The sequence below is a fragment of the Hypanus sabinus genome, chromosome 29 (genome assembly GCF_030144855.1).
Source record: "Hypanus sabinus isolate sHypSab1 chromosome 29, sHypSab1.hap1, whole genome shotgun sequence".
Classification (NCBI taxonomy): Eukaryota; Metazoa; Chordata; class Chondrichthyes; order Myliobatiformes; family Dasyatidae; genus Hypanus; species Hypanus sabinus.
The window spans coordinates 17999331-18026470 of record NC_082734.1 but is presented as its reverse complement, the minus strand read 5'-3'; the positions used below and the strand labels follow the sequence as shown (position 1 = coordinate 18026470).

The 27140-nt window shown below is 45.4% G+C and overlaps 2 protein-coding genes across 12 annotated transcripts in view; one reads left to right on the top strand and one right to left on the bottom strand.

The window, feature by feature from the left end:
* LOC132383084 (beta-1,4-mannosyl-glycoprotein 4-beta-N-acetylglucosaminyltransferase-like) overlaps nucleotides 1-27140 on the top strand; it is a 97776-nt gene that overhangs the window by 29887 nt on the left and 40749 nt on the right. The window contains exon 1 of one of the 11 annotated variants that reach the window (XM_059953858.1): nucleotides 3940-4348. The exons of 4 other annotated variants lie outside the window; for them this stretch is intronic. In XM_059953858.1, the coding sequence (XP_059809841.1) occupies nucleotides 4314-4348 (35 nt within the window). In that variant the 5' untranslated portion in view covers nucleotides 3940-4313. Of the gene's footprint in view, nucleotides 1-3939; nucleotides 4349-7993; nucleotides 8226-12411; nucleotides 12433-12806; nucleotides 13191-15287; nucleotides 15594-16206; nucleotides 16640-27140 lie in introns of those variants that run through there. 6 more of the 11 variants (XM_059953857.1, XM_059953865.1, XM_059953855.1 and 3 more) reach the window with 6 other exon arrangements.
* Nucleotides 18165-20046, bottom strand: LOC132382767 (general transcription factor II-I repeat domain-containing protein 2A-like). Its single transcript, XM_059953223.1, has 2 exons — nucleotides 18659-20046; nucleotides 18165-18573 (listed from the first exon to the last, which is right to left on the bottom strand). Exon 1 carries the CDS (start codon nucleotides 19818-19820, stop codon nucleotides 18663-18665), a length of 1158 nt encoding a protein of 385 aa, XP_059809206.1. The 5' UTR covers nucleotides 19821-20046; the 3' UTR covers nucleotides 18165-18573; nucleotides 18659-18662.

Genomic DNA, 27140 nt, shown 5'->3' with positions numbered 1-27140 from the left:
AATATTAATGCACTTTAGTTTGTTATCTATGTGTGATTCATCTGTTGATTTTATCCTTGCCTTCATATATTATTGTGTTATGTGATTTACACCCTGGGGTTTGAAGAAACGTTGTCTAGTTCCTATCGTCCTGGCTATCTCTCGAGGTCGAGGTGAAGGTCTTCGTTCCATTTCCACAGAGCGAAGACGCCTGTGTGTGTATCGGTTTAACGTGTTGCACTCCAAGAAGCACACGATACTTCACAAATCAACCAACTGATTCCAGTGGCATGGAAACCACAACGATTGGAGCTGATGGATTTGTTGCAGCCTTCATCCGCCTTCACAGCTGTTGAGTTCGAAGTAACTTCATCCGCCTGTTCCACCATTGAGGTCTTGGTTGGATTGTTCTTTGTCAGGGACCTCACCCTCGACCTTACCGCCATGGGTGACCCTACCAGGAGCATAGATCCAGACCGCATCGCTCTCGGGACCTCAGGACTGTAGTTCCTATATATATTATATGGTTATATACAGCATGTTATATACATGTATATAGTTAAATGACAGTAAAGTTGACGAGTCCCGAGGCTCCTGTACCTTCTGCTGACCGCAGCAGTGAGAAAAGAGCCTGGCCTGGGTGTTGAGGATCTTTGATGATGGATGCTGCTTTTCAACAGCCTCGTTTAATGTAGATGTGCTCAATGGTTGGGAGGTTTTTACCTGCCGAATCCATTACCTTTTGTAGGATTTTCCACCCAAAGGCAGTGACTTCTCCTGAGCAGCACTATGCCCAGATCAAAAAGGAGATGCTCACTCTCGCGTGGGCTTGTGACCGTTTCAGCTGCAACTTTAAGTTGAAACAGGCCACGAAGCCAGCTGCCAGCCGCCTCAGCTCAAAGCACTTGGGTGACCTACCTCCACGTCTGCAAAGATTCAGAATGAGGCTTATGCGACAGTGAACATGCCCCTGGCAAATCTTTCACAACACCAGGCCAGACATATGTCGAGGATGCCATGCAAAAGTGAATAGATGGAAGCTGACTCCGCCCTCATGGAAGATACATGGAAGCTTTCCTGCATCACCGAGTAAACTGGATGAAACTCCCGCTAAGATGAAAAAGAACCGAATCTACAGCAAGGTCATGTAGTAAATACTGTGAACATGGATGGCCAGCTGTTCCAAACGGAGCTTATGAACCCAGACCTTCCTTGCTTGATGCTTCCTGCTAAAGAGCTCCAGGCTCATCATTCCTGCTTCTATGCATGCCAAAATCAGATCCACTTAGGACGTCCTGCTTGGTGGTGCAATAATATCAGTGCAGGACCCTGGAGTGAAGGTTCCCGAGTTCTATTCCAAGTCGGGTTGAGCGTTGAGCTAGCAACTCAGCCTCGTAAAAACAAGAATAGCTTGCTAAGGAACCACTGTCGTGACGGTGCCCTGATAACTCCACTGCCGAGTTAAGGGCTATTCTCTCTCTCTCCACTAAGGGCAACAAGGCATCAAAATGTCATCTAAGAGCAAAGCAATTCCCTGGTCTGAGCACACAGCTGGGAGATCATATAAAGCAACGTGAAGCACGCAGAAAGTGTACGAAAATCATGCTGAACCTCTCTTGTCCTGCAGAATTCCCAGACCTTCCATGGCAAATTGCAGGTGCAGACATTTTCCAGCTGAAAAGAGGCAAATATCTTCTCACTGAGGATTACTACTTACAGAATGTTGAGGGGTCCAAGCTGTCCTCTACATCCTCAGCAGCAGTTATACAGCACCTGAAAGCTGTATTCACTCACCATGGAATACCAGAGACACTTATGTCAGACAACGGTCCACAATTCAGCTGCTCAGAGTTCAAAGACTTTACTAGGAACTAGAGTTGAAACACCAGACAAGCAGTCCATAGTACCCACAGCCAAATGGGCAAGTGGAAAGAACAGTCCAAGCTGTTAAGAGAGCCCTACTGAAGGCAAAAGACCCCTACCAAGTGCTGCTGGCTTATTGTTCCACACCCCTACTGAATGGCTACATCAGAGTTGTCAGTGGGTTGGAGAGGGTCAGTGCCTTCCTTCCCTTTTCCACCCTTGCATACTGGATTTGGACAAAGTGAGAAGTTTGAGAAAGCGAAGAGCGTGCATGATCTCGGACACGGCAGAACCTTTGTCGCTGCTCAGGAGTAGTGAAGCTGCTCGGGTTTCAAGGGAACAGTAGTCTGGCAGCATGCACCACAATCGTTTGTGATCAGAACATCACCCGGTGAAATCAGGCAGAACAGGCGTGTGCTTGTGAACCTTCACAGTCCGTAAGAGATAGAGGAAGAAATAGTGGCCTGATCCTCATGACGAGGATCACCTTCCTGGGGCAGACGTACCTGCTCAAGAATCTCCATCTGTTTCAACACACTTCTCAGAACCTACAGCAGATATGGTCATGTATCTGACCCTCAGAGATGCACTCCACAGCCTAATGGCTTAAGACAAGTGTGGTGAACTACATATACCTGTCTTGACACCCCCCCCCCCCCGCTGACTGCTCCTGTGGCTCCTCCCACAGACCCCTGTATAAAGGTGATTGGAGGCACTGCTTCTCCCTCAGACTCCAGGATGTTGTGTGATGGTCTCTTGCAGCTAATGAAAGCCTATCATTCGCCTCCCGTCTCCGAGAATTATTGATGGTGCATCAACAAGTGACTAAACAAGCAGAGTAATCCTCTCACTTTGCCAGAGTGTTCAGGTAGTCTACCCTATTCTCCTCCGTTAGATTTGGTGTTTTTTTAAAAAAGGGTTCTAATGTTGAAAACATTTTACAAAACAAGATGGTTCTTTTATTTTAAATTAGTGGAAAAAGATGAAAACAGAGAGACCATTAAAACAACGAGAAACACAGTTATAATGTTGGCAATTTTTTTATGGTTATCTAAGGAGCTCACGTTACATGTTAACGTGAACTGTAAGGTAGTACAGACCTAGCTTTTCTCCTTTTTTCCCCCAAAGAAAGGGAGATGTTGTAGTTAATGGGTAAATCCTGTGCTGCTTAGTGAGCTGTTCTCACATGTGAGGAGTTCACATATTGTACAAGCAGTGTTATCAATAAAGTTCAGTTGATTGTCCTGCAAGGCTGGTGTCCTGGTGTGCTCTGTACGATCCCTTGATGTCGAACACACCATTTTGAGTTCCCTTTCCAACACTGTTACAACTTGGAATGTATGTTTCTCCAGCACACCTGTCGGTCATTTCTGCTTTTAAATCATATGCACTTCCTGTACAATCTGAGACTTGCTTGTGATTGTCTAGGCTTGTTTGCATAAAGAATGCCTGGGTGAAAGCCAGCTACCCTGTCCGGATCTGTCTGGTGCAACTTCTAATGTTAAAATGCAAACTTTGAAGAGGAATTTTCAAACATTTGCATGTTTCCCACTTCTGGTAATTTAACTTTATCCTATGCCGGTACGTAGCCTAGTTCTCCAAAGTTAAAGTACTCTTCTGAGTGGGGCACAGTTGTTTGCTCAGTACTGTAGTAATTTTATGCTTTGCACAGTATTGCCACAAAAAAATCTGAAATTAAACACTTGTCAGGTCAGTATTTTTTCAAGAGGAAAACACCAATAAGTCAAGTTTATTGTCATTTTACTATATACGTGTATATAACACATATAATCATATAGTATATAGAAACAAGACAATGTTTCTTTGAACCAGGGTAAAGTACATAACACAATAATTTATGAAGGCAAGGAAAAAATCTACAGATGAATCATTCATAAATAACAAACTAAAGTGCATTAATATTAAATATTGTAAGATATGGAACAGGTTAACCAGTGACACTTTGAATACAATGTGGCAGGGAGTTCAGAAGCCTAATGGCCTGAGGGAAGAAATTGTTTCTCCTTCTGACTGTTAGTTTTTTTTTCTGCATCGGAGTCTCCTGCCTGATGGTAGAAGGTCAGTGAGGATACTGGATGGATGGGAGGGATCTTTGATAATACTAAGGGCCCTGTGCACACAGCGTTCCTGATAAATGTCCCCTGTGGATGGGTGGGGAGATGCCTATGATTCTCACAGTCCTTTGTGGGGACTTCCAATCCAAAGAGTCAAAACTGGATTGGGCCGGATATCTGTAATTTGACGTTTGTATTTGTTTGAAGTTATCTTGATCTACTTGCCTCGTTCCTGCTGATAAAGTTCCTCCCACAAATTATTGTCACTTTTAAGACAATACCGAATATTTCAGTTCTCTACAGCTTCAAACATATTTTTTCAGATCTGCTTACTGATCCAAACATTTCCTGCTTCTTGCTCTACCAACTGCTAAACCTCCTGAGTATTTTTAGTTTATGTTTCCTGTGTGGTTGGAACTGCAGACACTCGGGTAAGTGGGGGATATTCTACTGATGAGAGAGGTCACCTCTGCCACAGCGGGGGTGGTGGGGTGTTTGGCATAAGTAACTTGTGTTTCAGATACAGTTGAAGTCAGGAGTTTATATACCTCCTAGCCAAGTACATTTAAACTCGGTTTTTCACAATTTCTGACGTTTAATCCTAGAAAACACTTCCTGTCCTGCGTCAGTTAGGATCACTATTTTAAGAATGTGAAATGTCAGAATACTAGTGGAGAATGATTTCAGCTTTTATTTCTTTCATCACATTTGCAGTGGGTCAGAAGTTTACATACACTTCGTTAGTATTTGGTAGCATTGCCTTTAAATTGTTGAACTTGGGTCAAACATTTTGGGTGGCCTTCCACAGGCTTCTCACAGTAAGTTGCTGGAATTCTGTTCCATTCGTCCAGACAGAACTGGTATAACCGAGTCAGGTTTGTAGGCCTCCTTGCTCGCACACGCTTTTTCAGTTCTGCCCACAAATTTTTTTTTATATATCAGGTTGAGGTCAGGGCTTTGTGATGGCCGCTCCAATACCTTGACTGTTGTCCTTAAGCAATTTTGCCACAACTTGGAGGTATGCTTGGGGTTATTGTCCATTTGGAAGACCCATTAACGACCAAGCTTTAACTTCCTGGCTGATTTCTTGAGGTGTTGCTTCAATATAGCCACATAATTTTCCTTCCTCATGATGCTATCTATTTTCTGAAGTGCACCAGTCCCTCCTGCAGCAAAGCACCCCCACAACGTGATGCTGCCACTCCCACACTTCACGGTTGGGATGGTGTTCTTCGGCTTGCAAGCCTCACTCTTTTAACTTCAAACTTAACAATGGTCATTATGGCCAAACAGTTCCACTTTTGTTTTATCAGACCAGAGGACATTTCTCCAAAAAGTAAGATCATTGTCCCCATGTGCACTTGCAAACTGTAGACTGGCTTTTTTATGGCGGTTTTGGAGCACTGACTTCTTCCTTGCTGAACAGCCTTTCAGGTTATGTGGATTATAGGACTGGTTTTACTGTGGATATAGATGCTTGTCTACCTGTTTCCTCCAGAATCTTCACAAGGTCCTTTGCTATTGTTCTGGGATTGATTTGCACTTTTCTTGCCAAAGTACGTTCACCTCCAGGAGACAGAATGCGTCTCCTTCCTGAGTGGTGGGTAGGCTGCGTGGTTCCATGGTGTTTGTTTGTACAGATGAACGTGGTACCTTCAGGCGTTTGGAAATTGCTCCCAAGGATGAACCAGACTCGACATCATTGTCTGACCTCAATCCGGTAGAAAATTTGTGGGCAGAACTGAAAAAGCGTGTGCGAGCAAGCAGGCCTACAAACCTGACTCAGTTACACCCAGTTCTGTCTGGAGGAATGGAACAGAATTCCAGCAACTTACTGTGAGAAGCTTGTGGAAGGCCACCCAAAATGTTTGACCCAAGTTAAACAATTTGAAGGCAATGCTACCAAATACTAACAAAGTGTATGTAAACTTCTGACCCACTGTGAATGTGATGAAAGAAATAAAAGCTGAAATAAATCATTCTCTCTGCTATTATTCTGACATTTCACCTTCTTACAATAAAGTGGTGATCCTAACTGACCTAAGACAAGGGAATGTTTTCTAGGAGTAAATGTCAGGAATTGTGAAAAACTGAGTTTAAATGTATTTGGCTAAGGTGTATGTAAACTTCTGACTTCAACTGTATGTTCACTTATGTTGAATGTTAGCAGCTCTGTGTAGTGTTGTTCATGTCTTGTATGCAGGAATGAACTGCCTCGTTATCAGAATCGGGTTTAATATCACTGACATGTGTCATGATATTTGTTAACTTTGTGGCAGCAGTACAATGCAAAACAGGATAATAGACAGAAAAAAACTGAATTACTGCAAGTATATATATATATATATATATATAAATATATAGTTAAATAAGTAGTGCAAAAAGTAGGAATAAAAAAGTAAGGTAGTGTTCAGGAGTTCAGTCTCCATTTAGAAATGGGATGGCAGAGGAGAAGAAGCTGTTTCTGAATTGTTGAGTGTGTGCCTTCAGGTTCCTGTACCTCTTCCTGATGGTAGCAATGAGAAGAGGGCATGTCCTGGGTAATGATGGATGCCACCTTTTTGAGGCATCACTCCTTGAAGATGTCCTGGATACTACAGAAGCTAGTGCTCCTGATGGAGTTGACTAAGTTTAAAGTTAGGTTGCAGGTTGCTTCGATCCTGTGCAGTAGCCAACAACCCCCCACCCCCCAATACAGAATGTGCTGCAGCCAGTTAAAATGCTCTCCATGGTACATCTGTAAAAAATTGTAGTGTTTTTTTTAGGTGACGTACTAAATCTCCTGAAACTCCTAATGAAATATAGCCACTGCCCTGCCTTTGTAGCTCCATTGATATCGGCTATCAGTGCAGCTACAAATGGGACTGGAGTTGTGGAATCGAAGGCAAATGTCTTCATCTTCAATGATGGAGAGAACTTCTCTGCTGCATGATGAGGGAATAAACTTTTTGGAAATGTACAACTTTAAAGTGGTGGCAGTGAGAGGGTTCTGTTATCCCAGTATTTATCGAATCAACCACAGACTAAAGAACGTAAAATAAGAGGATTTCTAAGAATATGCCTTCCGGGGAATTGCCCAGATAGCTACGTTCCCAAAGAAAGTAGAGAGACTTTGTTGGGTCTGTTTTTAGGGATATGTTGTAGGACAAAGTGGACAAGTTTCAGTGGGAAGTTGATGGAGAATTGTTAGGTTTACATCACTAATGCAAAGAGTCCCAGGAGAAATCCCAGAATAAAATTTCTGAATGAGAGTAGAACTAACTTCACTGAAGTGAGGAAATATTTGGGCATGATTTTGAACTTGCATGGTCATGGTTGTAGAGGAGGATGTCCAGTACTGATTGGTACATTCCCACCAGGGAGAAGGGTAGGAGAACCAACTGCAGAATTCCCTGAACGACCAAAGAGGTGCAGGGTCGACCATGGATGTTGCGTCCCTGATGTGCAAGCATTATATAGAGTTGCTGTGGGCCAGCCCCCTCTCCCCACACAGCTGTTAAGTCCAAAGAAACTTGATGTTGGCTTGCAGACGTTGCCAAGCTCGGAAAACACTGGCAACGTCGAACGCCTCAACCCGAGCTGCCACCATCCAATCCAAAGAAATAGCAGAAAAACGATTCAGTTTGGCACCAGCAGCATTGCTGGAATTGCCAGTCGGGCATTCAACTCAACACGGGACTGCTTAGGGACTCCCAACTCCGAATTTTCCCTCAGGGGTTTACTCACAAAGCTTTGCTCACGAGGGGGTACAGCCACAAGATCAGAGTCTTCCTTCACCTAGATGAGCTGCCGACCACGGATGTGACGAGCCCCATCTGCCCGAAGCGCCAGTAAGCCCTTCTGCTGGGCTCAGTAGCTAAGCCACCGTGAAGGCCAGGAGCTGGACTTGGTTGTCGGAGACTTTTGGAGGTGCACGCCAGTGGGAGCATTTAATCCCTAGTGGGAGCTTGTCCCTATTACCACATCCGGCTTTGACAATCTTGAGGAGCCAATTGAAGAAGAAAAGAAAGACATGTTGCGTATCAAATGACTGGATTAGGCGGAATGCTAAATATGTGCCTTGTGTACAAAGTTTTATGGTGCAACGTTTTTGGGAGGACAAGTAGCCAAGACAACGGAAGTGGAGATTGCGGGTGTAGACAGTAGCACAGCCAAACATCGTGATCATGCCTGATCATACATCAGCCATGGTGTGGGTGTAGGTAACTTGGCGGCCAGCGTGATGCTATTACACTGCTGGCGATCGCGAATCAGGGTTCAAATCCCGCCACTGCCTGTGAGGAGTTGGCCCATTCTCCCCGTGACCGGGTAGGTTTCCTCTGTGTGCTTTTACTGTTGATGAGTTAGGGCTCTGCTATGTTTGTGCTGGAAGCGTGGTGACATTAGTGGGTGGCCCAGCACACTATTGTTTCGATTTGATACTAACAATGCATTTCACTGTGTGCTTTGATTATATATTTAATCTTTATCCCTTTCAAAATATCTGAAAAGTTTAAGTAATTCACATGATCAGCTAGGCTGGTAAATGCTGCCATATAAATATCCTGGTCAGAAAGGGGTGAAAGGACGTGCCAGGTAGCCCAGAACGAGTTATCTTAACCAATGTTATAGTGCAGCTTTTAAAAAAAAATGTCTACCCGAGTCTGGGGATCCACATTGCAGGAATCGAGCCGGAGAGGACTTGGGCGGGGAGGGGTCCATGTCGCATTTGTTCCCGAACTCTGATTTTTTTTTCTCTGGCTGCTTTCGAGCAGTTTGGTCCGATGCGGTCTGGGGCGCTTCAGCAAAAGATGCGGGCTAGCGGCGCGACGCTGGGCCGAACTGGACTGAACGTTGCCGGCCTCCTGGTTTCCATATCCGTGTTGTTCGCTTGCTCTTTGCCGTTTGCATTATTTGTTCTACATTGTCCCGTGGCGGTTGTTTGTTTGGTGGCTGGAGCGGGAGAAATTTCAGAACTGTAAACTGTATCGAGTCAAGTCGCTTTTATTTGTCATTTCAACCACCTCTTGTACAGTACACAGTAAAAACAAAACAACACTCCTCCAGGTCCATGGTGCTACGTGAAACAACACAAAACTACATTAAACTTCAGACCATACGGGACTACAAAGTGCATAAAACAGTGCAAGACAGAACACTAATTAATCGACAAGACAATAGGCACAGTAAACGGCAAATTACAATATAGTAATAAATTATGTAAATATAAATGTAAACAATGTACTTTGAATAAATAAGCACTCGGAGTTCGTTAAAGGAGCCAGCACGGGCTTATTTAAAGGCACAGTGTTTGACTAATCCAATCACACACAAGGGGTAACAAAAGGTTGGTGAAGTGGTATGGATTATCAGAAAGTGTTTGATGAACCTGAGTTATAGGGAAAGATGAAGTACGTTAGGACTTTCACTGGAGCACGGGAGAATGATGGGGGGGGGGGGGGTTGGTTTATTAATGGCTAAGAAATTGGCTCAATAGTTCTATTTAATATCAGAGAATTGTACGCAGCGATGAGGTGGTTGAAGTTATCCCTTCTGATTTAAGAGCCTGATAACTGAAGGGTACTTTAAACCTTTTGAGAACCTGAGGCTCCTGTATCACCTTCCTGATGGTAGCAGTGAGAAGAGAGCATCCCCTTGATGGTGGGGGTCCCTGATAATGGATGTGTAGCAGTGTGCTACACGCAGCGCTAAAGTAATGACATGGGAGTCAGTAAACTGCAGTCAAAGATCACTTTATTCGAACTAAACAGCCTTGCTTTAAAGCCTCCCTCAACCGGCCCCCTGTGGGCGCGGATGCTCCAAAAGACACGTACTCACAAACCCCCGTAGGGTATCTCCCTTAGCCGAATGCTGGCTAATTGTGAGCCGGTTCGGGTGTGCCAGGAAATGGGTCGCCACAGGTGCTGCCTTCCTGTGACAAAGCTCCGTTTCAATGTGATCGACAGTGAGAAGGGCTCTACCCGTGATGGACGGGGCCACCTTGTCCGTTAGTTATTACTGACTGCTCTGTACAAGGGCATTGGTGTTTCCATACCAGGCTGTGGTGCAGCCAGTCAAGACACTCTCCACCACACATCTACAGAAGTTTGTCATAGTTTTAGGTTTCATGTTGAATCTTCACAAACTTCTCAGAAAGGGGAGGCACCATGTTTTCTTTGTAATTGCATTTATGTGCTGGACTTCTGAAACGTTAACACTGAGGAATTTAAATTTGCTGACCCTCTACATCTCTGATCTCCTGGTGAGGACTGGCTGATGGAGCTCTGTTTTCCCCCTCCTGAACTCTAATCACCCCTTGGTCCTGCTGATGTTGAGTGAAGGGTCAATGTTACAGCACCACTCAGCCAGATTTTCACTCTCCCTCCTGAAGTAAAATTTATTTTTGGAAGTTGCCAGTACAACCCCGAGATCAATTTTCTTTTCAGGCATTTACAAAAATATATAAAGAAATGCAATACAATTTATGAAAAATTATATATAAAGAAGGATGACCAATGTACAAAAGAAAAATTATGCAAATAAAAAATATATTGCTGAGAATATGAGTTGCAACAATGCCTTGAGAGTAAGTCAGTGGGTTGAGGTGAGTGAAGTTCTCCTCACTGCTTCAGGAGCTTGATGGTTGTAGGGTAATAACTGTTCCTGATCCTGGTGGTGTTGCGATCCTAGTCTTCTGTACCACCTGCTGATGGTAGTAACAAGAAGAGAGCATGATGTTTGGGGGTGAGGGTGGGGAGGGGAGTCCTTGATGATGGATTTGGTCTCTTATGGCAGAGCTCCGTCTAAATGTGCTCAGTGGTCGGGATGACTTTGCCTAGGCTGTATCCACCACTTTCTGTGGACTTTTCTGTTCCTGGGCATTGGTGTTTCCATACCATGCTGTGATACAACCATCTCTAGACGTTCCAGCGGTTCCTCTGACTTTTTTCTGTCTTCTCCAAAAAAATTCAGATAAGTTAGTCTGGCAGTCCGAGGTAGACTTTAGGTAGACTTCAATCATACCAGTGCCCAAGAAGAGTGTGATGACCTGTCTCAGTGACTGTCATCCAGTAGAAGTTGCATTCACTGTGATGGATTGCTTTGAGAGGTTGCTCATGAAGGAGTGACTTGGATCCAATCCAATTTGCCTCCTATCACAGCTCAAGAGCAGATACCATTTAATTGGCTCTTCACTTATCCCATCCCTGGGATATCTGATCAGTGAAGATGCATGCATTGGGATACACATCATTGACTACAGCACAGCACTGAACAGTATTATTCCCTGAAAATGAATCAGTAAGCTCCAAGACCTAGGCATCGATACATCCTTGTGCATCTGGGTCCTTGGTTTGCTCACTTGCGGATCCCAGTCAGTACGGATTAGTAGCAACATCTCTTCAAAAATCACCGTCAGCACAAGGCTTAGACCCCGGCTCTACTCGCTTTACGCTTACGACTGTGAGGCTAGGTACAGCTCCAACGCTGTATTTTAAGTTTGCTGGTGTCACCACTGTTGTTGCCCGACTCAAAGGCGGTGATGACGTGGCATATAGAAGGGGGATTGAAAATCTGGGCTGAGTGATGCCAAAACAACAATCCCTCCCCCAACATCAGCAAAACCTAAGAGCTGATCAGTGACTGCAGGAGGAGGAAATTGTGGGGTCCCTAAGCCAGTGCTCATAGGGCAATCAGAGGTGGAGTGGGTGAGTAACTTCTAATTTCTGGGTGTTATCAAATAAGTGGGTCTTTCTGGAACCAGCATGTAAGTGTGGTTTCAAAGAAAGCACAGCCGCACCTCGACTTTTTAGAAGTTCGTGCAGATTTGACATCTAAATCTTCAATGAACTTCTATAGATGCACAGTAGAGAGTGGTTGCAACACCAATTCCCCAAAATGGAAAAGCCTTCAAGAAGTGATGGATGCAGTCCAGTTCGTTGCAGGAAAAGCCCTCCCTACTATTGAGCACATCTACAAAAGAGCACTGCCACGAGAAAACATCCATAATCAGGGACCCTCACCATCCGTGCTATGCTCTCTTCTCACTCCTACCGTTGGGAAGGAGGTATAGGAAAGAGCCTTAGGTCCCACACCGCCAGGTTCAGGAACAGCCTCCTCACTCACCACAATGAACACAGCCTATGCCTCACTTTCAAGGACTCTACAACTCATGGTCTCAGTATTCTGTATTTGTTTGTTTATTTATTTACCTTTTTATGGATTGTTATGTGTTATCTCATTACTTTGTTCTACGGTGAATATCTGGAAGAAAGTAAAGGTCTGGGTAGCTTTTACTGACACATACATTGATAATAAATTTACTGTGAACTTCGGAAAACATGGGATTTTTGTTTACTTCAGAGCTTTGCATTCCCCGATGAGGAAAAAGTGGATGTCGGGTCAATGAACCAAGATTCTTCATAGTCTCTTTTCCAAATTCAATCCCCTGAAACTGGATTGCCCTTTTAAAGGTAGCTTACACCTTCGTGCCACTGCAGCCGGAAGAGAAATAAATTCAAACTGCATAAGCAAGCAGGTAAAACACTGTATAGTTCAATAGTTTCATTTAATATCAGAGGATGTATACAATATACTGCCTTGTTCTTCACAGACATCCTCAAAACAGAAGAGTACCCCAAAGTATGACAGTAAACATATTAGAACCCCAATACCCTCTCTACTGTCCCTCCCATGCAACAGAGCAAGGACTCAGCCCCACCCCCACTTATTTCAGCGAGAAAAAGCATCAGCACCCTCCACCTCCCCCAGGCAAAACCCCCAAAACCATGATATGCAGTACAACAAAAAAAAACTCATGGTTCACCCGACAATTTGACGAACCACAGGCTCTCTTCCCCCCCCCCACCCCTAATAACAGGACAGAGGTGTCCCCTTTCACAGTGAGAGGGGAGGCCAACGACCAAAAAAAAACCGCACACAGTTGTATTAGTCTAACGCGTTGGACTTCGCAACTCCTATAAAACATGACCTGCAGCGAATGTAATTCTCCCCGATACGCCGTGGAGGGGTGGATAGGACACCAGAATGGCTGGAATGCCGGGGTTAAACCACTGGGGATGGCGAGGAAGGACAAATTCGCATATTGGAGACAGATTCGAGACAGCTGCCAACTATGCAGGAAAACAAAAAAAAATGGAGAGAATTATGCAGCTTCTGTGGGTGTGGCAGGGCTTTGCAGAGACTGATTCTGTTTGGACAGGGGACGTCCACAGCTGAGCGATTAAACTTGTGCCTATGGTGGAGAGCGGCTCATTACTCACTCAAACGGAAACGGTAAGCAAGTTGTGAATAACATTTGGGATTGGAACAGAGGTATGGTTCCAACCCCTGCTAGAGGCTCTGTTTACTAGGATCTTTCTGTGGCGGGCCTGCGGCTGATTGTGGAGACTCCTGAGTGAAGCGCGACGCGAACCAAGCCGTGACAACTGCGGGCGGCTGAAGAAAAGCGGGGGCAGGCGAGGTGGGCAGGATGGACTGGAGGGGCGGGGTTGTAAATACTGAATTGGATTGAGGATGATAGTGTCGAGATTTAAAAGTCCAGTTTTCAGTAAGGTTAGCAAGATCTGTAACTAGTCCAGAGGGAATTGATATATTACTCCACCAGCCTGACGCTCTATAGTTTACATCTTGTCAGGTTTTCTTCCTGATAAATATTTATTTCTGGCGGTTTCCCCCCCCCCCCCATAATTCTTAATTCTCATTCTACAGTGAATGTTGGGGCTTCCGCTTGAATTTCACTGATGCTCTGGGGAAAAAAAATCTTTCCTCCACGCAAGATTCTTGGCTAGCATCTCTGCCCTCTGCTGCTTACCCGGCGCTCGGTGACATCCCTCCTGGCCCCGTGTGGCGGGAGTCTGTCTCCGTGCTGTGCGCGCACACTGCGCTCTTGTGTGGGGTCGACTTTCCCCCCGGGGTGCCTGCTCGCACTGAATGAATTGGAAGAGCAGTGAGAGATGTAACTCAAGGATGGTGAGAGAGATCTCGTGAAAGAAGGCATTGTGCGTTTCAAGGCTCTGACTTTGTTTGGGAAGCCAGTAGTCATTGGAGGCAGTAAAGGAACAATGACCATCTTGTTTTGCGTGAAAATGAAAGCTTCCTGTGCTCAAGCTAGTTAGTTAGCCATTGTTTGCGGGTGTACTGGGACCGCTCGATGACCCTTTAGATCAGAACGCGGGTTTACAGGTTAACCTCTGGAAGGTGGACGGTCTGACTGAGTGTAATTCTGCCAGCGTCAGGGGCTTGCATCCACTCGGGTTGTGTGTGTTCTGGGGGTAGGAGGCCCGAGTGGGAGCTGTAAACGATTCCACAGTTTCGCAGGTGAGGGGCACGCCGCCTTCACAGGGTTGAGCAGCAGGAAGGGACAGTTGTACAAAGGAAGGTTCAGAAAACTACAGGCTGGTTAATCGACGTTGCTAACATTGGCTAGATGTAACAGTCCATAGGAGAGGAAGAGCTGTCTCAGGCACAACCCATCTTGGTGACCAGGCAGCTGTTACTTGCTTAATAATGGCCCTTGGCTTATTATTGTCATCGGTCAAGAATCACAATCTGGTTTAATATCCGTGGAATTTGTTAACTTTGCAGCAACAGTGCAATAAAATATGTATGGCCTGGGAGGGGCCTCGGATGGACTGGGTGAAGCAGCATCTGCTGTGACTGCGGGAGTGACAGTGCTTGCCACACTGTGTACAGCAGAACGGTGAGGCAGCTTGGACACGGAGCTTTGCCTGTTGCATCAGAGTGGTCTTGTACCTCCAGAGACCCTTTTTCACCTCCTGCTTCCAGGTACACCTGTCTGAGGCGAGTGACTGCCACGTGTTGGTGCTAATATACAGGGCCTTGAGGCCGGGCTTGCGGGTGTCCTAGTAGTGCAGCTGGGGTCTTTCCAGAGTCCCATCTCCCCAGAGAGAATGTCCTTCGGTATGCGCCCGTTTGCCATGTGCAAGATGTGGCCTGGCCTGGCCTGCCTGTGAGGATGATGAACATGGAGGTGGTGCCTGCTCCCTCGAGCACTGTGTTGTTGGTCACCTTGCCTTCCCAGGTGAAGCCAGCTCTGTGTCTGAGGCAGCGCATATGGAAAGCGTTGAGTCTCTGCTCTTGTGTTGTGCGCAGGGTCCAAGTTTCGCTGGCGTAGAGCAAAGTGCTCAGCACACAGACTGCGTACACCTGGACTTTGGTGTTCATGGTGAGTCTGTTGTTGGCCCAGACGCTCTTAATCAACCTTGAGAAGGTTGTGGCTGCTTTTCCGAGGCGCTTGTTGAGTGACCGGTTATCCGAGGTTGTGGAGCCCAGGTATGTGAATTTGTGGACGACCTCCAGCTCATAGTCGACGGTGTTAATCGATGGCCTGTTGTCAACAACTCACCCCATCGCCTGTGTCTTCTTCAGGTCGATAGCCAGGACGAACTCTCTGCAAACTTCCGCAAAGTGGGTCACGACGTCTTGTAGCTGCTGCTGTGAGTGAGTTGTGACAGCTTCGTCATCGGCAAAGAGGAAGTCTCTGAGGAGCCCAGCTGCACTTTGGTCCTCGCTCTGAGTCTTGATGGTCTGAAGAGATTTCCTTCTGATCTTGAACGGAGACAAAGGCCCTCAGTGGCCTTCCCAAAGGTGGACTTGATCAGTACAGCAGAGAAGCTGCTGAACAGCATCTTAGCAGGCACACCCCGTTTTACCCAGGTGAGGATGTTAAAGGACTCCGATGTGGAGTGGTTGATCATGAAACGACCTGATGATACTGAGTAGGAGTGGAGGGCAACGGAAGAGAGATGCCGCGACAGTTGTTACAGTCGGTCCTGCCGCCCTTGTTCGTGTAGACAGTGGCGATGTTTGCATCCCTCATGTATTAGGGTACGCTGCCTTCTTTCCAACACTGGCAGAGGAATTGATGCAGCTTTGGGGTGAGGGTGCCCTTGTCACATTTGGGAAGGGATGCCATCTTTTCCTGGTGCTTTCCCAGTAAAAAGTGCTTCCAGTGCCTCGCCGAGTTCCTTCGGTGTGGAGTCTACATCAAGTTCGATCATGGTGGGCAGAGGTTCAATGGTGTTCAGAGCTTTTTCTGTAACAACAGTCTCTCTAGCATACAGCTCCAAGTAATGTTCTACCCAGCGCTCCATCTGTTGTGTTCTGTCCTTGACCTCTCCTGTTAATGACTTCTGTGTGGCAGTCTCCCCACTGATGGACCAATGGCTTGCTTGATTCTGTCATACATTCCTCTGATGTTGCTAGTGTCAGCAGCCAGTGAGCATTGGCACTGTGCCTGGCAGCCTGTTGAACTTTGTTCCAGGTTTGTCGGGGCACTTGCAGGTTTGTCTCACTAGGAAAGGACTTGTACGCTGCCAGTGCTTTTCTCTTCTCCTCGGTCAGACACAACAGCACTTCAGAGTGGACCTCGAACCAGACTTGACTGTCTTTCTTTTTTCCGGTGGCTATCGCAGTGTTGTAGATGGTGTCCCGCAGGTTTTCCCATCTCGTGCTGACATTGGTGTCGGGAGAGACAGGCAGAGCTTCCTCCAGGCCTTGCACAAACTCGGCGATCTTTACAGGGTCACGTATATTGCTGGTATCAATGCGTGGCTTCCCCTCCCTTCCGGAACGAAGAAGTCTTGGCTGAAGTTATACCTTGCTGCACTCAAGGGAATGGTTGGTGTCGCAATCTGCTCTCTGGCAACTGCAGGTCACCTTGACAGTCTAAAGACTGCTGCGTCTTGTGAGTATGAGATCAGGTTGGTGCCAGTGTTTCAACTTTGGATGTCTCTCTGTGCTGAAGCTTTGTGTTGAAGAAGGTGTTAGTGATACAGAGGTCATGTTGGAGTTCAAGGAGCCACTCGCCATTTTCATTCTTCCTTCCAGTTCCAAACTGTCCCAAACATACATACATACATATAAATAAAATATGTGTGAGGTAGTGTTCATGGGTTCAATGTCCATTCAGAAACCTGATGGCAGAGGGGTAGAAGCTGTCCCTGAATCACTGAGTGTGTGCCTTCAGGCTTCTGTTCCTCCTTCCTGATGGTAACAATGAGAAGGGGGCATGTCCTGGGTGGTGGGACCTTTTTGTGGCACAGCTCCTTGAAGATGTCATGGGTACTACAGAGGCTGGTACCCATGATGGAGCTGACTAACTTTACAACTCTGCAGCTTGCTTCGATCCTGTGCCGTAGCGCACCCCCTTCCCCCCCCCCCCCCCCATAGCAGCCGGTGATGCAGCCAGTTAGAATGCTCTCCACGGCTGGTTGGCATCTACCTGTCTCGAAGGACAATGGGTGATGATGAGTATCACGAGCCTGGGTGGAAGGTTTGGGGATCCTGAGATGCCCAATTGCCAAGATCCCCCTCTCGGCCTCACCAGTATAGTCCAAAGGAAAGAAACAAATGAAGCGATTTGTTTGGCTTGGCTGAAGGAGCCGCTGGAAGGATGTTCAATGACGTCCAGCTGCCTTAGGGGCTCCACTCCGGATTTGCCGTCTGGGTTTGCTCCCGTAGCCTTCGTCTCTCCTGAGGCTGACCACCAGGCAGTGGGGCTATTTACCCATAGCTGGGGATCTGGATCACGAGCACCAGGGCGTGTCCACACACTGGTGGGCCTGCGTACTACGTGCGCAGGGGCTGGACCTCCTCCCCACCCTCTGTAGTTCGGCCTGAGTCCAAAAGGAGTCCAGTTTCAGTGTGTCGCCAGCGAGGAGGCAGAACGTGAGGCTTGCTGTTGGAGATGCTACGTACTGGCAGGGAGAGACTTGCACGCATTTAACTCTCCTTTTCGCAAGACAGCTAGCCAGCAGGGGAAGCTGAAAGTGAGAGTGACAAGCAGTACCCACTGCACTACCACTCTAAACGACCACAACAACCATTTTCTCCAATGTATAGCTGTAGAAATTTGAGAGTTCTTTAGGTAATGTACCTAACCTCCTCAAACTGCTAATGAAATATAGCTGCTGTCTTTCCTTCTTTGTAGGTGTATTGCTATAGTTAGTCCTGACGAAGGGTCTCAGCCTGAAACGTCGACAGTGCTTCTCCCTATAGGTGCTGCCTGGCCTGCTGTGTTCCACCAGCATTTTGTGTGTGTTGTTTGAATTTCCAGCATCTGCAGATTTCCTTGTGATTGATATAGAATTGAATTACTTCCTTCATACATATGAGGGGTAAAAATATTTGTATGTCTCTGTCTAAATGTGCAATTTAAAGTAATTTATAATAAATAGTATGTACAACAGGACAATCAATATAACATAGAAATACAGTTGTATCAGCCTGAATTAAGCAGTCTGATGGCCTAGTGCAGGGGTCAGCAACCTTTACCACTGAAAGAGCCACTTGGACCCGTTTCCCACAGAAAAGAAAACACTGGGAGCCGCAAAACCCGTTTGACATTTAAAATGAAATAACACTGCATACAACGTTTTTTTTGCCTTTATGCTATGTATAAACAAACTATAATGTGTTGCATTTATGAAATTGATGAACTCCTGCAGAGAAAACGAAATTACATTTCTGCATGCAACAAAAACATTTTGAACTCCGAAAAAAAGACGTTGGGTTGAAAGTTACTTTAAAGTAAAATACTCAATGTCTATTTGAGTCCTTCTTGTATTTATGAAAAACGCCGAACTTAAATTTTCCACCAGCAGCAAACCAAAAATAACATCAGCCAGCTGTCAGCCTGAAAAATAAAAGGACTATTTCACTGAACAATGAAAAAATATGAATATACATAAAATAATAGGCAATTAAAATATTTATCATACTTGGTTAATGGGATTTCTGCTCCTGGACCTCAGCGCACAGCGTCTGCACATCAGGGCTGTATGACGTCACCTTCATCTTTACACAGGATCGCAAGCTGTCATCTGTGAGGCGTGCGCGATGTTTGTTTTTAATAAAGTTCATGTTGGAGAACACCTGCTCACATACATATGTGGATCCAAAGATCGACAGGACTCCAAGCGCATACTTTTTCATGTTTACATAAATGTCGGGCACAGCATTCCATGTTTCAAACACAAGTTGGTCCGGATTTGGAAGGTTTTCAATATCACTCCATTTGTGATTCTGAGCAAGAACGGCCTTCTGACGGGCAACATCTTCAAGGTCTGCTGTCAAGCGTCTAAACTTGGACACCCATATGTCTTTGTCGGCTATGTCGGCCAGTTCCATCTCAAGATCAGGTTGACTCACACCTGCCAATGCAGTCGTATTCAGTAGGGAAGGATCGATGCTTAAGGGAGTGACCGGGAAGGATAATGTGTTTTTTTCCTCTCTGAACTCACAGAAGCGTTTCCCAAACGATGTTTGCATTGCGATGATTGCAGAATGTAAATACTCCGAAATTATCATGTCGTGACCTTGTTTGAACTCTCTCAAATTGGGGAAGTGAGACAAAGTGCCTTTCTGTAAATCTCTGGCAAGCACTGTCAACTTGCGCTCGAATGCCAAGACATCCTCCAACATGTGCAGGGCTGTGCGTCCTTTCCCCTGAAGAGCTGTGTTCAGCGTGTTCAGCTGCGCTGTCATGTCTACCATGAAGTGTAGCTTTTCCAGCCACTCTGGCTGTTCCAGCTCAGGAAAGTTGAGCCCTTTGCTGCCCAGGAAAGTTTTCACTTCTTCCAGACACGCGACAAAGCGTTTCAGCACCTCCCCTTTGGACAGCCACCGGACTTTGTTGTGCAGCAGGAGATCAGAATATGCGCTTTCCATCTCGTCCAGTAACAAACGGAATTGACGGTGATTTAAACTTTTTGCCATTATTTTATTGACAATCTGAATGACAACATCCATTACTTCTGTGCATTCCGGAGGAAATGTTTGAGCGCACAGTGCCTCTTGGTGCAAGATGCAGTGAAAAGTCAGCAGCTTTCTGTCCAGCGACTTCTGCAGTAAAGCCACAAATCCCTTGTGCGTTCCCGTCATATTCGGAGCCCCATCAGTAGCTATTGACACCAGATGGGTGGTCTTTATTCCTTTGGCTCTTAAACAATTCAAGACAGCCTCACAGATGTCCTCCCCCCGTGTTTGGTCTTTTAGAGGTATCAACTCAATCAGTTCTTCCTGTGGCCCGGCAGAGTTTACATACCGGCAGAACAACGCTATTTGTTCAATATCGCCTTTGTCTTTAGACTCGTCACAGGCAATCGAGTAGGCCACAGCTGAATTGATGTCTTTAATTTGCTGTCTTGTGATGTCTTCTGCCATTTTTATGGTTCTGTCTTTGACAGTCTTTGCAGAGAGGGGCATATCCCTGATTTTCTGCACAATTTCACTCTTGTTTTTAAAGTCCGTGAATAGATGTTCTGAAATCTTAATGAAAGATTCTTTTATATATTCACCATCTGTAAACTGCTTCCCGTGCCTGACTATTTCCTGAGCGGCAATATAACTGGCGTATGTCGTTGATTTTCCTGACTTCATCCATTTCTGGAAATGATTTTTGCTCAGATCAACCTTCCGCATCAGTTCCGAAACGGCTTTTTTTCTCTCATCTCCATCCGGATATTTTTGAGCAAAGGCTGCGTGTTTACTCTGGAAATGCCTTGCGACATTTGACTTTTTGTTGTTTGCTAGTTTCTCATTGCATATTAAGCATACCGGTAAACCAGTCTCGTCAACAGTGAAAGCAAATGAATCTGTCCACGTATCATTAAACGTTCTGTTTTCTTCAGTCACTTTTCTTTTTTTAGAATTCTCCATAGTTGGCTTACCTTGGATCGAAAAATTAAAGAAATCGCGCACTGGCGGGTGTCAGGTATTGGCAGTGGTGACGTATATTAATAGCGATAAAAACACGTTGCAGCGGTGTGTTCAGGCAGTCAGTAAACTGCAGTCGAATAACTTTATTCGAACTAAACAGCCTTGCTTCTAAGCCTCCCTCAACCCAGCCCCCATGGACGCAGATGCTGCAAAAGACACGTACTCACAAACCCCCGTAGGCAATCTCCCTTAGCCGGAATGCTGGCTAATTGAGAGCCGTTTCGGATGTGTCAGAAAATGTGTCGCCACACTTACATTGTACAAGATCACCATAATCTTCAAATTTAGAATTACATTTCAAAAGCTAACAAACTAACATAAAATACATTTTAATTAAATACTGACCAATTATTTCCCAAAGCCACAGGGAGCCGCAGCACAGAGGTGAAAGAGCCACAAATGGCTCGGGAGCCGCAGGTTGCCGACCCCCGGCCTAGTGGAAGAAGCTGTCCTGGAGCCTGTTGGTCCTGGCTTTTATGCTGCGGTACCATTTCCTGGATGGTAGCAGCTGGAACAGTTAGTGGTTGGGGTGACTTTGGTCCCCAGTGATCCTTCGGGCCCTTTTTACACACCTGCCTTTGTAAATAACTTGAATAGTGGGAAGTTCACATCTACAGATGCGCTGGGCTGTCTGCACCACTCTCTGCAGAATCCTGCGATTGAGGGTAGTACAGTTCCCATACCAGGCAGTGATGCAGCCAGTCAGGATGCTCTCAATTGTGCCCCTGTAGAAAGTTCTTTGGATTTTGGGGCCCATACCAAACTTCTTTAACTGTCTGAGGTGAAAGAGACGCTGTTGTGCCTTTTTCACCACACAGCGTACAGACCATGTGAGATCTTCAGTGATGTTTAGATAGATAGATAGATAGATACTTTATTCATCCCCAAGGGGAAATTCAACATTTTTCCAGTGTCCCATACACTTATTGTAGCAAAACTAATTACATACAGTATTTAACTCAGTATAAATATGATATGCATCTAAAATCACCCTCCCAAAAAGCATTAATAAATAGCTTTTAAAAAGTTCTTAAATAGTTTACTAAAGTGCATTGAGTGGTAACTTAAGCTCAGTCCTAACCCCGGCACTTTAACATGTCTTGCCCCTGGTGGTTGAATTGTAGAGCGGAATGGCGTTGGGGAGTAATGATCTCTTCATCCTGTCTGAGGAGCATTGCATTGACAGCAACCTGCCGCTGAAGCTGCTTCTCTGTCTCTGGATGGTGCTGTGCAGAGGATGTTCAGGGTTTTCCATGATTGACCGTAGCCTACTCAGCGCCCACCGCTCTGCCACCGATGTCATACTCTCCAGTTCTGTGCCCACGACAGAGCCCGCCTTCCTTACCAGCTTATTAAGACGTGAGGCATCCCTCTTCTTAATGCTGCCTCCCCAGCACGCCACCACAAAGAAGAGGGCACTCTCCATAACTGACCGATAGAACATCTTCAGCATCCCACTATAAACATGCCGAGAAACTTAAAACTGTTGTGATTAAGCTAGGGCCTCAGAGATATTGACACCCAGGAACTTGAAATTGCTCACTCTCTCCATTTCTGATCCCTCTTGAGGTGTGAATTCCCTCACTTTGTCCTTTCTGAGGACTGTGGGAAGGTTGTAATTGAACCCATTCCATACGCAAGTAGATCAAGGTAATGCGAAGGGGACAAATAATGTGTTAGAATTGCAAAGTACAGTGCAGATGGACATGTGACAGGCTGTGACAAGGTGGAGAGACACGCCTTTATCGTGTAAAAGATCCATTCAAGAGTCTGATAGCAGCAGGATAGAAGCCTTGAGCCTGGAGGTGCAAGTTCTCTAACTTTTGTACCTTCTGCCAGATGGAAGGTGAGGGAAGTCAGGTCACTTTTATTGTCATTTCAACCATAACTGCTGGTACAGTACATAGTAAAAATGAGAATGATTTTTTTTAGGACCATGGTGTTACATGACACTGTGCAAAAACTAGACTGAACTACATTTAAAAAAACACAGAAAAGAAACTACACTAGACTACAGACCTACCCAGGACTGCATAAAGTGCACAAAACAGTGCAGGCATTACAATAAATAATAAACAGGATAATAGGGCAGTAAGGTGTCAATCCAGCCTCTGGGTATTGAGGAGTCTGGTAGCTTGGGGGAAGAAACTGTTACATAGTCTGGTTGTGGGAACCCGAATGCTACGGTGCCTTTTCCCAGACGGCAGGAGGGAGATGAGTTTGAAAGAGTGGCGAGGTGAGCGGGGGGCCTTGTGTGCACTGGCTGCTTTCCCAATGCAGATGGAGGTGTAAGCAGAGTCACTGGAGGGGAGGCTAGACTTTGTGATAGATTAGGCTACCGTACGAATCTGGATGAGACGCCTTTGGAAGGACTTGCCGTTGTAATTTCAAACTGTAGTTCCGATTTGTAAATTGGGGTCATTAATGTCGGGTTTCCTCCAATAAGTAAAAGTTTAAGTGACATATTTATCACAAGCATGGCTGGCCCTGAATAACCTCTTGCATGTGCAGGTATCACCTTTGGGCAAACAGGGATGGGTTGCCAATAATGTATCCATTCTGATGCAAGTTATTAATGAATGGTACTGGTGTGCCCTCAGAAATGCTACCCATGCCAACTGCTGGTGAGGCTAGAAATAGGAAGATTATGCAGTTGAACTCGTGGCTAAGGAGTTGGTGTAGGAGGAAGGGCTTCAGAGTTTTGGATCAATGGGCTCTCTTCCAGAGAAGCTGGGACCTGTACAGAAGAGACTGTTTGCACCTGAGCTGGAGGTAGACTAATATTTTGTTAATGCTCCACGGTGGGGTTTAAACTGGAGTTACAGGAGGACAGGAACCAAAGTGCCACAACGGTTAGTGGAGAGGTTGTGGAGGCAGATGTTGTAATGACCTCAGACAAAGTCAGGAATCAAAAGGTTGAGCATGGTGTGACTAGTGTCCTGAGCTACATATATGTCAATGCAAGAAGTATTGTAAGGAAGGCAGATGAGTTCAGGGCATGGATCGACACCTGGTATTATGATATTATAGCCATTAGTGGGACTTGGTTGCGGTGGGGTGGGGGGCAACACTGGTGTGACTAGTCAGGGAAAATGTCATGGCAATGCTCAGTCAGAGCAGACTAGAGAACTTGTCTAGTGAGGTTTTATGGTTGAAACCGTGTAATAAGAAAGATACGGCCACGTTAATGGAATTTACAGGAACAAATTTGTAGAGAGATCACAGACAATTGCAAGAAACCTAAGTTATTAGAGGGAATGAGATAGGGCAGATGATAAAAGCCTGGAGAGCAGAACACTTTGCATCTCGTGACCACAGTGTTATTAGATTCAAAGTAAATGAGTTGAGGTTCTGAATTGGAGAAAGGCCGATTTTGACGGGTATCAGAAAGGATCTGGCAAGTGTGGATTTGGACAGGCTGTTTTCTGGCAAAAGGTGTATTTGGTAAGTGGCAAGCCTTCAATGGTGACATTTTGAGAGTTCAAAGCTTCTATGTACCTGTCAGAATAAAAGGTAAAGATAGCAGGTGTTGGGAACCTTGATTTTCAAGATAGATTAAGGCCCAGGTTAAGGAAAAAAGGGAGGTTTGTAGGAAGGTAGGAACAAATGAGGTGCTTATGGAGTTTAAGACATGCAAGAGAAAATTTAAGAAATCAGAAGGGGTAAAAGAAGGCATGAGATTGCCCAAGCAGACACGGTGAAGGAGAAACCTAAGAAATCCTACAGATGTGTTAAGAGAAAAAGGATTGTAAGAGACAAAAATGGTCCTCTGGAAAATCAGAATAATAATCCCAGAAGAAATATTGGAAATGATGGAGCCAGAAGAAGTATGGGCGATCTGAAATGTTTGCACCTCTGGAGACGGACACGGGGTCTTCAGAAGTGAGGCAAATCTGCATCAACTTCATGGCTGCTATACAGATAACAGAGGAGGTGTTGTTTGCTGTCCTGAGGCAAATTTGGGTGGATAAATCTCCAGGGCCTGACAAGATATTCACTCGGACCCTGCTGGAGGCAAGTGCACAAATTGCCAGGGCCCCAGCAGAGATAGTTAAATCATCCTTAGCAACAGGTGAGGTACCAGAGTATAGCCAATGTTGTTCAAATGTTTAAGAAAGGCTCTATAAATAAACCAAGAAATTATAGGCTGGCAAGCCTGACATCAATAAGTGAAAGAGTTATTGGAAGCTATACTAAAGAGCTAGATGTATAAGTGATTGGATAGACATGGACTGATTAAGGATAGTCAGTGTGGCTTTGTGCATGGCACGTCATGCCTAACCAACCTTAGAGTTTTTCAAGGAAGTTGCCTGGAAAGTGGACAAAGGCAAGGCATTGGATGTTGACTATGTGGACTCCAGCAAGGCTTTTGACATGGTCCCGCATGGGAGTTTGGTCAAGAAGGTTCAGCCGCGCGGCATTCAGGATGAGGTAGTAAATCAGATGAGATGTTGGCTTTATGGGAGAAGCCAGAGAGTGGTGGTAGATGATTGTTGCCTCTCTGACTGGAGACCTGTGACTAGTGGAATGCTGCAGGGATCAGTGCTGGGTCCTTTGTGGTTTATCGTCTACATCAGCGATCTGGATGCTTAACTGGATCAGCAAATTTGTGGATGACACCAAGATGGGGGGGGGGGGTGCAGTGGACAGCGAGGAAGACTATCAAAGCTTGCAGTGGGATCTGGACCAGCTGGAAAAATTCAAGATGAAATTTAATACCAACAACTATGAGGTTCTGCACTTCGGCAGGGCCAAGCAGGGTAGGTCTTGGGCAGTGAACGGTGTGGTAGGACAAAGGGATCTGGGAATACAGGTCCATAATTCTTTGAAAGTAGTGCCACAGGTAGATAGGGTTGTATAGAAAGCTTTTGGCACATCGGCCTTCATAGAGCAAAGTACAGGAGATGCGATGTTATGTTGGAGTTGTATAAGCTGTTGGTGAGGCCTAATTTGGAGTATTGTGTGCAGTTTTAGTCACCAACCTACAGGAAAAGATGTAAGTAAGGTTGAAAGAGTAAAGAGAAAATTTACAAGGATGTTGCTAGGTCTGGAGGACCTGAGTTATAAGGAAAGATTGAAGAGGTTAGGACTTTATTCCTTGGAATGTAGGTTGAGAGGAGAATTGTTAGAGGTATACAGAGTTAAGGTTATGGATAAGGTAAATGCAAGCAGGCTTTTTCCACTAAGGCTGGGTGGGACTGCAACTAGAGGTCATGGGTTAAGGGTGAAAGGTGAAATGTTTATGGGGAAAATGAGGAAAACTTCTTCAGTTAGAGGGTGGTGAGAGTGGGGAACGAGCTGCCAGCGTAAGTGGTGCATGCGAGCTCAATTTCAATGTTTGAGAAGTGTGGATGGTAGGGGTATGGAGGGCTATGCAGGTCAATGGGAGTAGGCAGTTTAAAATGGTTTAGCACAGACTAGATGGACTGAAAGGCCTGTTTCTGTGCTGTACTTTTCTATGATTCTGTGACTATTTGAATTCATTTCTATAGTCCTGAGCATCAAGGAACTGATGATGTCTGCAGCAACGTTTAATTTCCTCGTTCGCATCACTCTGATGACTTGGCGACTAAGCTCTCAACACTAGGACCCTTGCCAAAGTTCAATCAGGAACAGATAATTGTGTTGAAATGTTGCATTTAGAGGGTCATGGGTTGACAACCTAGAAGTCAGCCTTTGGGGCTTGCAGCAGCAACTTGCGTCTTGGTATAATTATAGTAATTAGCCTTTATAATGAGAGAAATTGAACACAGGGTCTTACTGCAACTATATACTGTTTTAGTCAGACTGCACTGGAGTATTATAGTTTTGGTTTCCTTATCTAATAATTATATGCTATAGAAAAAAGCACATGATAAATATACTTTATTGTTGAATCTTGTTACGGAAGTTCAGCAGGCCTAGTTACAGGCTACTCATACAAAGTGCTGGAAGAACTCAGTAGGTCAGGTAGCATCTGTGTAAATGAATTAAACAGTTGCTGTTTCGGGCTGACGCCCTTCTTCAGGTCTGGAAAAGAAGGGGGAAGATGCCAGAGCAAACTGCAACTGCCCCTGAGGTTGCCCATTTCCTAGTCTCCTGCGGTTTCATAGGAGCAGGAGCCATTTAACTTTGTCTGATCAGCCCTGGCTTGCGGAATGTTTCCAAATCACTTTTGTGTCTTTGCTATAATGCCTATCCATCCGCTTAATCTTTCAGCATTTTGACCATCTCGTACTGAAATCCTTATCACAGCTTGCTAACTTTCACCCTCTCTCTGGGTGTTACTGCTTTCCTTTCCTATAAACAGGAGTTTGTTTGGTGTATTGTAGTTTATTAAATTTGCATGTTGGGTATCAGAGCAGTAGATAAACAGACTAGTAACCCAATGGCCTGGATTAATAATCTATAAATGCACGTTCAAATTCCACAGCTGATATATATTGAATCTGGACACTTTTTAAAAAAAAACAAAAGTTGTGTTGGTAGCTCCAAGTTACTGAT